We start from the raw sequence: 18,463 nt of genomic DNA, 5'->3' as shown, positions 1-18,463 counted from the left end.
CTAGCTAGCAGGATAACATTCAGTTTAACATTACCTTCACGTTACTTGAAAAGAATAACAAAGACATATTTTAAATGTATTTTACTGTGTATTTTCAATGTTTTTATTGTGCTACTTTTATCCTTTGTAAGGCGTCCTTGGGTGTCTTGAAAGGCACCATCAGATAAAATGAAATATTATTAATTATTAATAATATGTGTTAGTAAAGAGAGATAGGTTTAATGCTCATATCATATTATGTGGCTGGATGGCTGGTTCAAAGTCGTTAATAGTATTAGTTAATACTGCAGATTTTTTAAATATCAGTCTTTAAGTTAAGCCAAATAATAGATGACAATAAAATGACAAATATTAAACAGAGAATTCCAATATGAGTAAGGTAATAGACAGTTTGATAAATACAAGTGTAGTTTGGCCCTCAACAAAAACAAATAAAATATGTTGGCCCCATGTGTATATAGGTTTAAATCCCTGGTTGAAATTTATAATTCTATAATAACTCAATCAATTTGTGCAGGATTTACCCGCTTCAGACCTTGGCTCCTGATGTAATCTTCTGTTTATGACTGGCTTGAATGGTCATTTATTTATATATATATTTAAAAAAAAAAATACAATAAAGGATGTGTTTTAATAATCCAATAAATCCCTCTTGTTATTGACAATTATGAGGCTGTTGTGTCAGCGATCTGAATCCGCAGCAGAGTTGAAGAGAGCATGTGTATTTTTCCAGGTCTGCAATGAATTAGCATTAATGTTTCCAGTTTCCACCCAAAACTCCAGCTTTCTCTGCTATTTATAGTTTATTTAAATTGGATTTTGTCTAATATATACAGCCGAAACCTACACAGCCGCGCACTGTTGAATCCAGTCAAGGGTTCCTTGATTACTCATAAGTAGAAATCTCCTACTATGTTGTTCAAGTCGCCCGAGCTTCCTCCTACTTTCCAAACATTTAGCTCGGGGGGCGCTCTTTCTGTCTGTGTATTGTTCTCATCATTAAATAAACACAGCTGGCAACGGCTATTTGTTTGCCTCCAGCAGCTCAGGAAAGGGAAACGTAAGAATCCAAGAGCTACTGTGCTGCTTGACAAGAGTCGGGGAAAACCTTCAGATGATGGTAAACAGATTCGTGGAGAAGTTGTTTTTTTTTTAAGAAATGTTTTGATGAGAATTTATGGTCAAACTCATGTCGAGGCTCGTCATGTAAACATAGAGTTTGAATTGACCACTCCATGACTCACGGCTTAATTGGTCCTTTATTTACTTTTGCTCCAAACTTTACACCAGCAGGCGACTTTCCTTTCCTCTTCAAACTTCTCATGACATCAGTGGAAGAAGAAGAAGAAGAAGAAGGAGAAGAAGGAGGAGGGAGGGCCGAGCCCTCCGACGCCTTGGATTTGGAGAGAAAAATCACTTTGTCAGCCTCCCTCCGTCTAGTGGACCACCCTCCACTGTTGTGCTGAACGAGTGCCGCTGCAGCTCCCGGCCTTTATTCTCAATGAGGGGAGACGCTGGGAGAGAGTGGAGGAGAATGGGAGAGCATGACCGCTGACAGGAAACTACAGTGAGAGACCCACAACTGGATTTTCTTTTCCTGCTGCTTCTGGACCACAGCCCGAACCGGACGAAGGTAAGAGTTGACTTGTTTTAATCACAAATATTTACACTTAATTAAACGTCCAAATAATTACCTGACACGAAATTCTGTAGTTTTAAACTAACATGAAGATCATAAAAGTTTATTTTAAATCACATATAAGTTTAGTTTTTTTTCTCCTTCTCTTTGAATTCTTATTGTAAAATCTAAACTTTTATTTTCATAAACTCCTCATCTTGCATCGCCTTAGCAAAAACTAGTATACTTAAAGCTAATTTCATAAAGTATACTTAAGAATAAGTATAGAAACCCAACTCAGCTCTGAAAGTCAAAGAAGTCAGTGATCAGAATTGTTTTAAAGTCACAACAATTTTACTTGTACAAGGAGAGATCATACAGAACCTTCTCATTGAATGTCCGATTTCACTCTAAAGCATGAACTGTTTCTGTCGCTCCACTGAAAGTTATTTATCCGAGACAAAAACACAGATTGGTATAATTTACAGCTGGTGTTAAGTAAGGCATACAAAAGTGAGTACTCTTTAATCTGCTATGTGACATTTGGATGAACTTTCCGTTTCATCGCAAACCAAGCAACGATTTAAAAGACAATCTTTGATTAACATGTCAATGTATGTGGTTGAGTAACAATGATATTTTCTAGTTTAGTAATTTTCCATCATTTAGTATACTAAAATATGCGTACTTGTAGTGTACTAAAAGTATAGTAATTTGATACTTCTTCGGACTAAACTGGAACCGTTTAAGTAAAGTACACATATCTCTCTACTAACACCGTACTAGGTATATACTGTGAGTTTATAGTTTATTTTATAGGATATTCGTTTCATTGTACTAGGAATATACTTGGAGTAAGTATTTTGGTTTATTGGAGTATACTTAAATGAACCACGATTGCACTACGAGACTCTACAGGACAAGAACCAGCAACCTTAAGTTTCCTGGGAATACACTCCGAGACCACCTGTTGATTCTGGCATTTGAAGGCACATTACATATTTAATCACTATAGATATATCAAGAATCAAAGGCAAGACGGACAATAAAACCTAATGAATGTTTTCTGCCAGCACAGTTTACTTCTGGATCACTACAATAATACAATTACCTAAAGAAAAACAAGTAGTATACTGTACTTGAAGTACATTTCATAAAGTATTCTTGAGTATCAGTATAAATTGGTATACTGAAGTATAGTATGTCATAGTACACTTGAATATACTTCTTTATTGCTAAGGAATGTCACATTTAAACTTGAAGTATACTACTTCCATTTGATGGCATGTTAAAAGTAAACTTCAAGTAAACAACTTCCATTTTAGTATAAAAATAGTTCTACTCATAGTAATCTAGACTGTAATCTTTTTTTCTTTTAAAGGATGTCAAAAGTATACCTCTAATATTCAACTAATTTTTACCGAGGAGTGTAAAACACAAACTTCAAGTATACTACTTTAATTTCAGTATAAAATAAGTATACTAATAGTACACTTGAGTATACTTCTTTATTGCTAAGGAATGTCAAATTGAAACCTGAAGTTTACTACTTCCATTTTAGTATATATGAGTGAACTACTTTTTTAGCATTGAATAAGTATACTCAAGGTACAGTCAAGTATACTTTTTGCTAAGTAGTTAGTTTTGCTAAGTAAACTAGATTATTCACTTATTAATTTTTTTTATTAAATGATGTTAAAAGTAAACTTAAAGTATACTACTTTCATTTTAGTGCATAATAAGTAAACTGCATCATTTTTAGAATAACATAAGTACATTCATAGTAAACTTGATTATACACCTTTTTACCAAGGGATGTTAAAAGTAAACTTCAAGTTTACTTTTTCCATTTTAATAAATAATAAGTATACTACTTTAATTGTACACTTGAGTTTCCTTTTTGCTAAGTAGTTAAGATACTGATACTGGCTACTACTTTAGCTAGAACTGGATCTGGTTTTCAGTCATTTCAACGTAACATGGAAATAAATGTGTCATCCTGATGCTTGTTAAGATCACTTATACAAATTACAAACCTAATATGTTGCTTATACTGTTTGGCAGACGGATCCAATTACCGGCTCCATCCGACTTATGGCTTAATTGGAGCAGCTCTAAAAATCTGCAGGCCCAGAAACACAAACCACAAGACGACAAGAAGTCTCTCTGGTGAGAGTTTCCACACGGTATTTCACAATCATTTTTTTAAATTCAACAAAAAAATCAAATACACTTTATCCATGAAAAAATATTTAAAGAAGATATATGAGACTTCTCTGCTGTAGGTAAAAGGACCTTAGAAAAGGGTGAACACAAACAAGCAGCTTGGATGTGGATCAGCTCGGAGGTGGTACGAGAGACTAAAGCCTCTTTAATAAGTCAACAAAAAATTACCCTCTGTGGCTGACTTGATGAAGACCAGCAGGGTGTGAAAGACAGGAAGGAACGTTGCGGTAGAAAAGTGCAGATGAGTCTCACAGCGCAGGCCTCTGTGTAAACACTGTCACTGCTGTCAACCCCAGCGCCGCGGAGATTCATATGGTGGGTTTGGAGACGTGCAGACGAGCCAATTCTTAAGGCCCAGCCATTGCGAGGGGATGACCGGTGATTATGGAAAGACGGGAAAAGTGCTCTGTCAGGAATAAGTGTGGCGACCGGTGCCAAGGTGATTCTGAGCAATGACACATGGTCCGCTTCCCCCGAAAGTGACTTTAGTTCATCACATTCAGATGCTCACAGACACAAAACATCTGACTGGAGGTGAATCTGAGCGTTTACAACTGTTTAGAACAGTCCACATGCGGCCCTTTGACTGTATTTAATGGGCCCTTAGGATTTTAAAGTAGAATCTTGTATACATTTCTCACATAGCTCATTTACTTTGTATACTTTTTGATTATCTTTTCCTTGATTTTCTGGAACTCCTGTGTTGTTCTCAGTATTATCTTGACCTTTAAAGTATATACTTTATTGAATTTTGTTTTGGTTGTTTAAGCGCTTTGTGACCCTGGTCTGGAAAAGCATTATATAAATACAAATTACTTACTTACTCACTTATTATTAATAGCAAGACATATACGTTTTTCCTTCTTTCTATTGGCTTGACGGTCCCTTAAAGCAGTCACAGTATATAATGTGGCCCCTAAGGAAGTTTAATTGCTCACCTCAGGGTTCACTTTAAAGCCACGTGTGGCCCTTTAAATGTATTTATGGGGCCACTCATAGGCTCTATGACCTTTAATAACATTTATTTTAATCAATGAGAAAAAAGCTAATAAGAAGGATTGTCTCAATCTCAAATACTATACTTTCATAATCATTTAACTGCATACATGTATTTTCTAATATTCCCTTAGTATGTAGGCCAATCTACTGTACATTCACAAGCTTTGTATTTTTCGTTAGAAGAAAAAGAGGGTCGAAACGAGCAGAATATTTTGAATTCTATATATCTTGTCAAGTTTATTAAACAAAAAAGAAATCTAAATTTTTCAGGGAATAAAATTGAACATGAAAGACAACTTCATTGTTCCCCCCTATTAGTTGTTAATTTCTTTTATTTTAATTCATTTAAATTACATTGATTAGATTACTTTCTTTTAATAATTATATATATATATATCTTTATTCTGTATTATTTGATCTATTTTATATAATCAATCTATGGTTTACATTTGATATTTTGTCATTTGTGTTGAAACTTTAGACAATAAAAAAGAAGTATTTGATGTAAACATTGATTTGTTTATGTTTTAGACGTCAAAAGTCTAAAAAATGTTGGGTTGGAGGGGGGCAGAGAAAGACCCTGGACAGGTCAAAGGTTGATTTCAACATCAACGACTAACCACATATGGGCAGCTGAGAGCTGGGATCAGCTCCTAGAACCCTTGACTCTTGTTAGCCAGGACGTGAAGATGGAAGAGGATTTTCTTAAGAATAGATGAAACTCAACAGGAACCGTTATTGGGCAGAAGGAGGGGAAATGGAGTTACTACGACTCCAGAAGTTTGCTTTCATTTTTAATTACCTGTTGAAACGGAAATGCCTTCACATCCCGAGGGTCACCATCATGTTATCGGCAGATCACAGCTAACACAGCACCATCCCGCTAACTGTGATGTAAAAGCAGCTACTTTTTCAGATTGAGATAGTTTTTGAAGAGTATTTTATACAAATTCACAAAGCAAAGAGAATATGTTTAACTCAACTTCTTGGGGAAGCAAATTCTTTCACGAGAAGACTTTGCTAATAGCTCACCACAACACAGGAAATGCATCGTGAAGGAAAACAAATGAAAATAATTACCTCAATCACTAGTTTTAAAAATAGCCGAACACAAGAATCTCTTGTCATTTTAAATGTTTTCTTCCCTACAAAAGTTCTGTGTTCAAAATTGAGCAGTTGTTCCTCTACCTCATCATTTCATACCCCTGTCTTGTGACATTGTTGGCATCCAAAAGTTAGTCGGAGAAGATGGTTCAAGAATACAGCTAAAAGAAAACAAGTCTGGACTGGGTCGACAGCCAACCTGTGTTCCTGGGAATTAATGAAACAGCTTCCTAAAGTGCTACTCAGCACTTTTTCTGACATCCAATCCTTCATCCGTGGTCGAGACACTTTAGTTGCAGCCAAACATGCGAAAGGGAGCCACAAATATAAGTCGAAAATCCCGCTGCTGTCACTGTCCAGGTTTCTTTGACTTTGAAATGTTTGCGTCTGCTCTAGTCCTTGAGAAGCCGGAGGATTTGTTCTGATCTTCTCTGATAAACACGGACAGGAGCTGACGAAGGATGTTTAACCTCTAAGTCAGATCCAATGTGCCGCATTCTCGCCGTATATAAGCTTCCTTTCAAATAAATCTAATCCCAAATCTGCTCGCTATTAGTCTCGCAACGAAAGCCAACAATGGTGGCTCCAGTTATTCGAAGACCGTGGGCGAGTACAGGACTTCCACGAGTCTTTGTTTGCTTTTCGTTTGAGTCCGCAGTGAGGATTGGACCACGCCATGTCCGCCCTCTTTCTGGGCAGAATTTCTTGGTGGAGACAGTCTTGTTATTGGGGTTTTTTTTGGAGATGATTTGTTTCATCAAATTAACACCAAAACGTCTAAGAAAGTGGGTCTCAGTCAGGTCCAGGAGGTCCAGAAATTTAATCTACATTCCTTATCTGAGTCATAAAACTTGGGTTGGGTGGCCAACAAGATGGCGGAAATTAGTAGCAGAAAAATTTGATTTCTGGTTGAGACTACACTTTCCAGTGATGGCGTGAGAACCTGACCGATAAAAAAAAGTTTATTTTAGGTGGCTCAGGGTCTAGTCAAGATGCCCTCCTGGAAGTCTTCCTGGTGGGATGTTTTGACATGTCTTACAAGGTAGACCAACCGGAATAATGAAACCCATTCTCCACCAAAAACTCATTGATGCCACTCTTTTTTTCATTGTCCGGTAACCACCCAAAAGCCATTGCATTTCATTAATGCGTCTTACGTCACTTTCTATGTCCATGTATGAGTTGCCTCTGGCAAAATATCACACTATACAAGTCCTGGGAAAATCCAGTTTGTTTGTATCCAGATCTCTGAATTTCACCACTTTTGACATGCAGTTTTATATTTGTTTTTTAAAGAGAGAGAAGTCCTGAATCTTTTCAGGTACCTGAGAACTTCATGTGGGGATGAAAAGAAAATATCCATTTCAAACTTAATCTAGCATGAAATTGATTAGCTCTGCCTCTCCACGACTAATTGTCCACGACTAAAGCGATCCAACGTTCCAATTTGAAAGCAATGAACTAAAATAATAAAAATTAAAACACTACAATGTCCTCTATGTACTCTAATGCCTCTTAATATTTTGAATTTTGTGAAAACATTTGCTTAAACATGGATTTACATAGCCTTAAAACCCCATTTAAATACAAATAAAAACAAAGATTACATTTTATTCCACTCTGCAGTTTTTAAACACAAAATAGTGAGCCAGCGAATTCCCCCAATTCCTGCTGACGTCCACATATAGAATGTAAAGCTGGCTTGGGTTCACATCCGGAGACACATACATTAGCATGTCATTTCTCCCAACATAACCCTGATAGATCAACACTGGGATGTGAAAACATGGAGTTCCATAGAAGCAAACTTGATCCAGAGCTGGAATCATCCAATACTGACACAGAGACCCCCGAGAGAGCTGCCATGAATTTATAAACTTCAGTTTTCGAAGTATTGTCGCTGGTGTTTAACTACTAGCTGGTTCCCGCTGGTGCATTTTCCAATCTCACCCTCTCCATCAGCGAGCAGACCTCATGTGTTGAGTCTGGAACTTTCCCCTCGAGTCGCGCCAGCAGATGCTCTGCGGTTCCTCAAAGTGTGCAGGCGCAGAGGTTCAATTAGATTACATTGGATTAGAAGAGAGGAAAACATCTGCATCATTTCCTTTGTTAATGTGCCTCGTCTGAAAAGTCGAAAGAAGAAGAGGCCGGGGAGAGTAAAGGAAAATAAAGGATCACGTCAAATAAATAAATATGGTGGTAGAAGAGAAATCAATGAAAACAAAAAGTAATACATTCATTAAATTACATTTTTATCAGGTTATTCTACATAAAACACTTACATTTTGCTTGGAAAAAGGTAGTACAGACCGTTTTTGAAGACATTTACCTGCAATATAAAATAATAAATAATGATTAATATTATTATTTATATTGCACCACTTTATAGATATTCTTTTTAAAGAAATGATAGGCTTGTTATTCAACCGGAGATATATTTAAAAGCTAGCGAATATACCATTTAGTTTATAACTTAATTAAATATTTACATAAAAGGTAAAAAATAAATGTAGCTATGCTTTTTAATAAGATCTAATATACATTATGGGGTGGTTAAGTTGAACTTTAAAAACCTTCTTGAACTACGGAGAAGACAGAATTGGTCATTTAGATAATAATTTATTGGAACTTGTTCCTCGAGGCCTTGGCTCCTGCAAGCGGTATATATAATCTGCTATCTATGATGTAATTTAAAGAAACAATGAATTTGTAACAGCCAGAACTATTAAGCAATATAAGGGTTTTAGTGTTAATCAGCAGTTCAGGAATGTTTTTTATAGAAGAAATTACAGTTTGACTTTTTTTTCTTTTATCAAGGTAAGAATTATAATAACGAAATGAAGGTATTTTGATTAAATTGAATAAATACTTTTGTTTGATTTATGATAACTTCACATATAACCAAGCATAATGTAATTCAAACTTAAATTTAATATTCAATACATTTCATTGATACAAAAGAAAAATTGAGAATAAAAAAACGTTTTTAAAAATCCCCCATAGGTTTCCATCTATACTAGTGATTGAAGGTAATATACTGTATACGCTAACTATACATATGAGGGTTCTTTAAGTTGAGCGTCATTTCACCCAAGATGAGATGAATCAGACCATGAAATTGATCATCTATGTTATTCTCTCAAAAATACAAATTCAAAGTTTGATTTCGTAAACCATGCAGAGTCAGCAAATTGGCGAAAAAATGGACTTTTCCATCCTAGTATCACATCCATCTGTATGCACGTAGTGTCTCGAACAAATAGCTAACAAATAACTCATTGTCCTGCCAAAGCATTACTCAGCGATCCATCTGTGTTGGTCCCTGGTCTGCGTCATCTTAAACTAAGGAAAATATGATGTTGTTTATGGGATTTCTTTGAATATTTATGAGCTTTTTTTTTTTTTTTTTTTTAAATGTGTCTGTCGAGCAGATGTCGAGAGACAGGTTCCTTAATTGTCGATCTTAGCACATGGAAATACTTAATAATAATAATGAGAGTTCTGTTCCGTTTCCCAGACCTTCTCGTGGACTTTCTGGTAAAGCTGAGGAGCAACCATGGGACCCAGAATGTGGAGCCTTCTCCTCCTGTTGGATCTGTCCCTGGCCAAGCATCCCGTCTCTCTCTCGCGGATACGAAGGGCTCCGGAGTCCGGCGGTGAGAAGCCCAAGTGTTCCTACACCTTCCTGGTCCCGGAGCAGAAGATCACGGGTCCCATCTGCGCCGCCCGAGGTCACGTCCCGGACAAGGACCGGGTCACGCGGCTGGACGTGGCCTCGGTCCGGGACCTGCTCTCCAAGCAGAGGAGGGAGATGGAGACGTTGAAGCTGGTGGTGGACGTGGACGGCAACCTGGTGAACGAGATGAAGCTGCTGAGGAAGGAGAGCAGGAACATGAACTCCAGGGTGACGCAGCTGTACATGCAGCTGCTGCACGAGATCATCAGGAAGAGGGACAACTCGCTGGAGCTGGCGCAGCTGGAGACGCGTGTCTTGAACGCCACCTCGGAGACGCTCCGACTGGCCTCGCGCTACAGGGACCTGGAGGCCAGGTACTCGGCCCTGTCGGCGGTGGTCAACAACCAGTCAGTGCTGATCGGGGCCCTGGAGGAGCAGTGCATGCAGGTCTACAGCCGCAGACACGAGCAGCCTCCTCTGGGTCCTCCCATGGTCCAGGTGGTGCCGGAGAACATCCCCGTCAACGTGCCCCGGCTCACCAACGAGATCCAGAGGGACAATACCAGAGCGTTCGCCCGGGAAAGGGGTTCTAGATCTGGACCGTCTCCGACTGGCGGGACCTTGGAAGTCCTGAAGCCTCCGCAGACTAACTATAGTGCTGAAGGTGAGTGTGATATATAATAATAATATAATTATGCTATATCAACCCTAGCCCCCCAAAACATAGGCCTGTTGAGAGATTATCAAAATCAAACCCATATTTTGTTTTTTTATGGATGTTATCGTTCTCCCACAGTTCAAAACATACCACTCCATCTTTGAAGGAAAAATCACCAAAACCTGAAAAACATCTAATCTTTTATTTATAATTTAGACATTTTTCTTTGAAAGCATCAAACTGTGGGTTTATTATGCATTTAGCTAGACTGCGTTTAGCTATGTCGTGTTTAGCTAGGCCGTGTTGAGCTAAGTAATGTTTAGCTAGGTCATGCTTAGCCAGGCTGTGTTTAGCTAGGCTGTGTTGAGCTAGGTATTGTTTAGCTAGGCTGTGTTTAGTTATGCCGTGTTTAGCTAGGCCGTGTTGAGCTAGGTATTGTTTAGCCAGGCTGTGTTTAGCTAGGCTGTGTTTAGTTATGCCGTGTTTAGCTAGGCCGTGTTGAGCTAGGTATTGTTTAGCTAGGCCGTGTTTAGCTAGGCCGTGTTGAGCTAGGCAATGTTCAGCTAGACTACGTTTAGATATGCCGTGTTTAGCTAGGCCGTGTTCAGTTAGGTAATGTTTAGCTAGGTCGTGCTTAGCCAGGCGATGTTTAGCTAGGTTTAGCTTTGGCGGTGTTAGTACTGTTTCGGCCCGGCCTACTATTTCAGTCCAGACACTTCCTACGTGATGACATCACACTCTGCAAACGCTAATGTCTTACTAAAATCTCTTATTTGGGTAAATAAGTATAGGTAAGTAAGTAGCTATCGAAGGACACTTTCTGCCACTTCCTGGTATGATGTCACTTGTATTTGTACAATGCAATACAAACATTCAAGTGACAAACAGGGATTACCAAAGAAATAGATGTTCCAATTATAAAACGAAAACAAATTAAATATATTGATTATTCCTAAGTTTAAAAAGTGGCATGCAACATAAAATATACTGTACATGTTTTATTTGTGGTACAAATTGTTTCGTAATCGCTCTGTTAAAGTTTTTCTCCCTTATAAAAATGCTTTTAAAAATGTGACACCATCACGTAGGAAGTGGCCAGAAAGATATGGTACTCGCTAGCTACGCTATATTTAGCTAGCCATGTTTATCTTGGTTATGTTGGGCTTACAGCTAAATGTGGTGATTTTTTTTAGTTCTTTGTGTCACCCCCGGTCCTGCTTCATACCCTTAGTGGGGCATACTCACTACTTCTGGAACTACTATATTAGGAAGTGGGGGAAACCTTGAACAGGTTGTCAATCCATCACACAACAAAAACAGACATTGCCAACGGTCGATTAAGTCTTTCCTTGGCACGCCTCGATAGATTCATTGTTTACTCAGGTCGAACATTACAATATACCACTAACAGAACCAAGCTTTATATGAAATTTAGAAAAAAATAATATTCAAAGCCAACATCTCAACAAGCAAAAAACTCTTTGAAGTAGCTGCTATCTTATCTTTCACCCAATGACGGTGAAACAGGCTACAGAAAATTGTCTTATCTTCTTGTCCCTTCTTAACTGATGTGTTCATTAGACCATTTTCTGAAACATCACAACGGCGCCGCTCTGCAGGTCAACCATAACAAACATCATCACCGGGTAAACCACAGCTGCGGGTCGGCGAGTGCCCTAATTTTCGAAAAGGTTAACGTAAATTTTGCTGCTCGGGAAAGAAGAGAAACAGTGGAAATAAAAAGCGCCGTGGGTCTGAGCTGATGCTCCGGGACTTCGAGCTGAGAAGGACTCGGGTCTTGCGCTCGTCAACAGAAATTCCTGCCTCATCTAGATCGCCCAAGAATAATAAAGCGTGGAGGATTTTTGGTGCAGCCGTATATATGAAAACCATCTTTCACTCCGACACTGCAGACATAGACGGAACGCAGACCGCAGAGTCGGCTCCTGGAAAACCGCAAGGAAGGGCCGCTCCGAGGTGACGTCAACGGACGGACTTCACCTTCATATTGTTATTTTACTATTAACTCGGAGGCTGAGACCAACTGCTGCACATGTGAAGTTCATTAACTGAAGTGACAAAAGACAGATTTACAGCTTGCAGACAAATATTTAGATAAAATATGTCATTAAAAATCTCTGGGAAAATATATTGTTGCAATTAAATTAACCTCAAGTGTAATTGGACTTCCTCCCCTAAGCGCTCTAGCTTAGATTGTGTTTACTCTGGTTACTCCTATTTGCTCACAGAGTCTTAAGAAGGGTAGAAGGTAAAATGGTGACACATTATAGACTATTGTATTTGAGATAAATAATATGAAACAAACATGTTACTTGAGGTATTCTGAAGCTTTTCAGATTTGATAGATGTGTAAGTAATTCTATATTTAATTGAGAGAGAAAATCAAATGTGATGAATGTAATGTTGTGTTAATGGGAAAAAATGCCAACAAGCAAAAAAAATAAAAATGGCATATAATGAAGTTTCGCAGTAAAGATTATTGTATACTGTACTTGTGTTTTCAATTAATATAAAGTTTTATCAAATTAAATGTTTATATTTCAGAAAATATCAGGAGGAAAAGGTTGTTTTCTTTCAATAAATACATACTGTAGAATTCCTTTCTGATATTTTCTGCAATTTATTAGTAATTTGTATTTTTTATATAGGAGTATATGACATTGTTTTATTATAGTACAAATAAAAAATACTAAAAGTAGTACAAAGAAAACTGTTGATATTGAGACCACAAAAAATTAGACTCAAAATTCTATACATTTTTATAACTATATCTTTTAACTAAATGGTTTTAATTGGTTAAACACAAAATCAAGTTAATAGTAAGTAAGTAATTTAAGTAATTTTTATTTGTATAGCGCTTTTCTAGACCAGGGTAACAACAACAAACAATCAAAACAATATTCAAAAAAGTATATATTTTAAAGATCAAGATAAAACTGATAACACAACAGGAGTTCCAGAAAATCAAGGAAAAGCCTGAATAATAGACAAATAAAGGAAAAAATGCCTAAAATGTAAGTAAATTGCAATCTATTTATGAAATTTAATTTAATGAAATTACATAATTACTTCTTTTTTTTATGATGTATTTTATTGTATATTATCCAATCTAATTCTATTACGATCATATATATATATTTTTTAATTCTATACTGTCATCACAGCAAAAGAAGTCTGTATTGTTTTTACAACACTGGGAATACATTGTTTTAAAAAAACGAAATCCTTTTTGTTCTAAACCTTCACATGGGTGTTCCACACCTGATTAATCCACTGCTTCACGTCCAGGTCCGTTCAGAGACTGCCTGGAGGCGCAGGACGGCGGCCACATCGACAGCGGCATGTACCTGATCAAGCCGGACGAAACGGAGAAGCCGGTCCAGACCTGGTGCGAGCAAGACATGGACAACGGAGGCTGGACGGTCATCCTCAGGCGGAGGGACGGCTCCGTCAACTTCTTCAGGAACTGGGACAACTACAAGGTGATGACGGAGGCGATTCCTCTCTTTCTCCCGATGTTACACAAAGAACAGCTTTTCCGTATCATAGTTTGTCCAAGGACGTTGGGTTTGGGATTTCCATGATGAAACACAACCCGTCCCACCGGGTGAGGAATGTTCCACCGCTCAATCTCTGCAGGGATTTCTTTTCCGAAACCACCACCACCTCGGTGCCTTCCTGGACGCTTGGCTGCTTGTCTTAACTCAGAACATATTTAGAGAATCCTCATCAAACGGCAGCTGGCAGCCTTGGCGAGTCGCTCTAGCGTTCAGCCGGGCCAGGCCCGCGTTTAAGTGGGAACTAAATTGCTTTCCTTTCGACATTGATTTGCCGACCCGCTCTCCCGCAAAGCCGCCACATGTACACAGACCAGAGAGGAGAATGAAACCCTCCACCGAGCCTCATCACTGCCTTCCTTCAACCAATCGACAATTAGCAAAAACAACTCTGGTTCATTTTGAGCTGGAGCTATAGAGAGGAAGGAGGTTACCTACCCTTCCTTTACCAGCCCGTAGTAGGGTGGTTTTCTGCTGGTGGTCTTGAATTTCTGCGTTTTCTCATGGCTAGTCAAAGAAGAATGCGTGGGGGTGTCTCCACTTTAGGTACTTTTGAGGTACTTTTCGACACAAATATGTAATGCCAAAGTTGGAATTGATAAAAGCCTTTATGTAACATTTACCGATCTACCTGAGGCTACTGGTAGATTGGGAATTTCCCGTAGATTCAAGATTCGATTAAAAAAAGCACTGACCAGCAGCACATACCTCAGCCAAAAAGCGAATTTGACATTGCTTTATACACAAAAAAAGATATTCTAATAAATGAAACAACTTTGGTCAGTGTTCGGTTTCGACGAACATTAACTCTTATTGAATTTTCTGAAGTTAATCAACTTGTAGCACTTATTTGTAAACCAAAAACAAACATTGAATGAAGAAGAAATTTCGTCGGTTAACATATAATTGATGGTGCATGAGCAGCAGCAGTTACAATTTTTACAGTGTATCACAAAAGTGCGTACCCCCCCCTCACATTTATGCAGATATTTAAGTATATATTTTCATTGGAAAACACTGACAAAATGAAACAATGGAAAGTAGTCTGTGTAAAGTTTATATAACTGTGTAAATTCATTGTTCCATAAAAATAAGTCAATTTACAGCCGTTAGCGTCTAAACCACCGGCAACAAAATTGAGGACACCCCTAAGAGACTAAACCCCTAAATGTCCAAATTGAGCACTGCTCGACATTTTCTTGAAGTTTTGTATTGTTTCGCGAACAGACGAATGAAGTTTGACGGTGAAAATTGCACAAATTACTGAAGTAATTTAATTTAGTGTAGTTGTCAAACTCAATCACACAAGGAGCCAAAATCTTTTAGCAGTCCAAGTTGCGGACCCTACAAAATGTACATTCACCAAACAATTATTTTGATATTGTCCCTTCATTCTCATAGGCTCAAGTTATCCTGATCATCTCTGCGTTTGCTCTAATTCACCAAACAAATTATAGTTTTACTCCCATTGTTGTCATCCGTGATCACAGTCCTTTATCTAATCTTAAACACTGACGTCTTTATAAGAAGAAAAAATTACTTGATGGGTCAGATCTGGCTCCAGCGCCATGAGTTTGATATTGTGAGGAAATAAATTAATAAAAAATAGAAGTACACTTCCAAATAAAGCTCTTGTACGAAGAATAAAAATGTCACTCATTTTGTAGAATTACCCAAAAAGAAGATCGCAGTTGCAGGAAACGCCCAAGAAAAACATTTTCACGATGCAGGTCAATAAAGACCAAGAAAAATGAAGAAAAAAAAGTTCTCTCTTGTAAATTCTAAATTCCTTTGCTTTGTTCCTTTTCAACATGATCCAAACTATAAAACCCAAATTGTCATTACCAAGAATGTTGTTTACTCCAACTATCCCCGCATGTTTTAAGTCTCCCAAACACCCGCTCATGTTTCCAAACTCTCCCGGAGACCACATCACAAGCATCTTCACCTTCTCTGTCATCTTCACCTTCTCTGTCATCTCCCTGTGACTCAGAGCGGTTTCGGCAACATCGACGGGGAGTACTGGCTCGGCCTGGAGACCATCTACAAGCTGGGCAGGCAGGGCGACTACAAGCTGCAGGTGGAGATGGAGGACTGGATGGGGAAGAAGGTCTACGCTCAGTACAGCAGTTTCCACCTGGAGCCGGAGAGCGAGGGATTCCGACTTCGACTGGGAACCTACAGGGGGAACGCCGGGGACTCGCTCAGCAGCCACAACGGCAAACAGTTCACGACCCTGGACCGGGATAAGGACGCTTTCTCCGGTATCTATTTCCTCTATGAGAGCTATATATATATAGATACTGAATCCAGGAACTTGAATCTGAACCTTCTTTCTTTACAGGCAACTGTGCACATTTCCATAAAGGAGGTTGGTGGTACAACGCCTGTGGCCAAGCCAACCTCAACGGCGTCTGGTACAGCGGCGGAGTCTACCGGAGCAAATTCCAGGACGGGATTTTCTGGGCCGACTACGGAGGCGGTTTCTACTCCATGAAATCCGTCCGCATGATGATCCGTCCCATCGACGAATGAGTGGAGGTCCGCTCGCCCGAACATTTCAGAGTGAAGCTCAGCAAAACCAGCAGTGACAGGAGCTCACCCCCGGGAGCAGATTCGTGAGATGTGCTCGTATAAAAACACTCTCTAATTTATAAAGACGTGCAGCTCCGACCGAATATTCAATCGCTGGTGACGTAACGAGGAGCGATTGAACGATTTAGCGGCGCGGGATCTTTCTACCTCTCAACGCTGACGCACGTATATTTGTAACCAGTGCTGAAGCTGCCGACTCAAGATGTATTCAGGTTTACTGTTCGTTTTATGTACATAATAGTATTCATAATTAAGGTTTACTTCGACGTCTAGACTTTATATGGATTTTTTTAGAGAAGTTGTTGGAAGCCTTTATATATATATATATATATATATACTGTATATATATATATAGAAATGGAAAGAATGCAAGATAATTGTGATTATGATTGTAATAATGGTTTAATAATAATTATTTTTCAAAAATGGAGAATGAGTGAAAGTTAAGAAAAAAAGAAAGCACAGTATTCGTTACATTAGGCATTAGAGATGTAAATAGTGGGAGTAATTCATTAAGAAATATAATGCAAAAATTTAAAGAGAGAATACAAAAATATGTCTTAAATAAAATGTGTATTAAAAGCAGCAGTAATATTGAACATAATTGTTTTTAGCTCCCTCTACTGACAGAGCAGTACAATTATTATAATATTGTTGTCAAGGAGAAGTGTAGGCAAAGTTGTAAAACAAGGAGAGTTGTTAAAATACAGTGTGAGATAGTAAGTCAAAATAAAATTTTAAGACAAAAAAACTACTAGTAAAGCAATTTTAGGTGATACTGCTTCGATATAATGTTGGCCGAAAAATTCAAAGAACATAATGGAATTTTAAATATAATATAAACAAAAATATGAAGGGAGAAAGCCGAATAAAAACACACCTCTATATACACACAAAGTTCAATAAGAGCATTTTGTACACTCATATATATATGACCTGCAAGACATTCAGAATGAATCCGATCTCTCATTTTAATGTATATTCTTTTTTTTCGGGTCATAATTTAATTCTTATTTTAATATCAATGCGGTAAAAATTAACTTATCCAAGCATAAGAGGGGCCTGGCGTCCCCGTATATTCCAGCAGACTGAGCTGGCTTTACTTCTCAGTATATATATATATATATTGACAATCATTTTCAAAGTGTGCCTGCATGTGAGGGGGAAATATGCTTTTCTAATTCGGCTGCCGATTTATTTTCAGGGCAGCCCTGGGAAAAACAAGAGGGGTACGAAGGGGACGGGGAGGGACGGGGGATTGAATTACACTTTGTTTTGAGTGGTTTTCAGGGCCTGACAAAAAATGCCAAGCAAGCGTGTTGGAGGTTGAGAGCGTTGGGACAGACAACGAGAAACACATTTCTTCCAAGACAGACAGGATGAAGAAACGAGAGGCCGAGAAGGAGGAGGTGGAATCTGTCCTTATTTCCATGTTACCCCAACTCACATCTTCCATTTATGTACACAGAAATGTATTTTCTTTTCCACACACTTGAACTGTAAACTGTTTGTTTTTTTATGAAAAGAAAGAAAAGTTGCATCCACAGGAAGGCAGAGGAGGATAAGACGTCAAGAATTAGCATCTTACATGAAACATAAACTCAGAGACGTCTGCTGAAAATAGACTCTCATGTCCATCTGACCGCATCTCTTTAACCACAACTTTTACAGGAGAATAAAACATGACAAGTGGGTGCTGGCCCGGCCGAGCTGGACCAGAGACACGTCTATGGTCAAGGCAAATATGTAGTGTCTTGTTCTTAACTGGTGTTGTAAAGTTAAAATGGAACACCAGAAGCTGTTGACTTACAATAACAATAAAGTGGGAAAACGTTTTTGAGAAAGAGACTTTTTTTTCTGTTGATTTTGACATGTCAATCCATTTCTGTGGTTCTTGAACCCAGTTCCCCAACTCACTCAATATGCTACCACTAAAGGTCATTTCGTACTTGTGCGACACCATTTTCACGGTATTTAAAATGACCTACAATGTCTCGATTGAACACTTT

General features: G+C 38.3%; 1 protein-coding gene across 3 annotated transcripts; it reads left to right on the top strand.

Moving 5' to 3' along the window:
* Positions 1 to 1,355: 1,355 nt before the first annotated feature.
* Positions 1,356 to 17,678, top strand: angptl1b (angiopoietin like 1b). Of its 3 annotated transcripts, none has more exons than XM_087811401.1 (6): positions 1,356 to 1,633; positions 3,683 to 3,787; positions 9,465 to 10,287; positions 13,591 to 13,784; positions 15,853 to 16,123; positions 16,204 to 17,678. In XM_087811401.1, the coding sequence occupies exons 3-6, from the start codon at positions 9,504 to 9,506 to the stop codon at positions 16,392 to 16,394; spliced, it is 1,440 nt and encodes a 479-aa protein (XP_087667527.1). In that variant the 5' UTR covers positions 1,356 to 1,633; positions 3,683 to 3,787; positions 9,465 to 9,503; the 3' UTR covers positions 16,395 to 17,678. The 3 variants fall into 3 exon arrangements, with proteins under 3 accessions (XP_087667527.1, XP_087667528.1, XP_087667529.1); XM_087811402.1 differs by having other exon boundaries at positions 3,683 to 3,804; XM_087811403.1 differs by lacking the exon at positions 3,683 to 3,787.
* The last annotated feature ends 785 nt before the right edge of the window (positions 17,679 to 18,463 follow it).

Source organism: Callionymus lyra, chromosome 16 (assembly GCF_982586985.1).
Source record: "Callionymus lyra chromosome 16, fCalLyr1.hap1.1, whole genome shotgun sequence".
Taxonomy (NCBI): Eukaryota; Metazoa; Chordata; class Actinopteri; order Syngnathiformes; family Callionymidae; genus Callionymus; species Callionymus lyra.
This window is presented reverse-complemented; position numbering and strand designations above follow the sequence as displayed.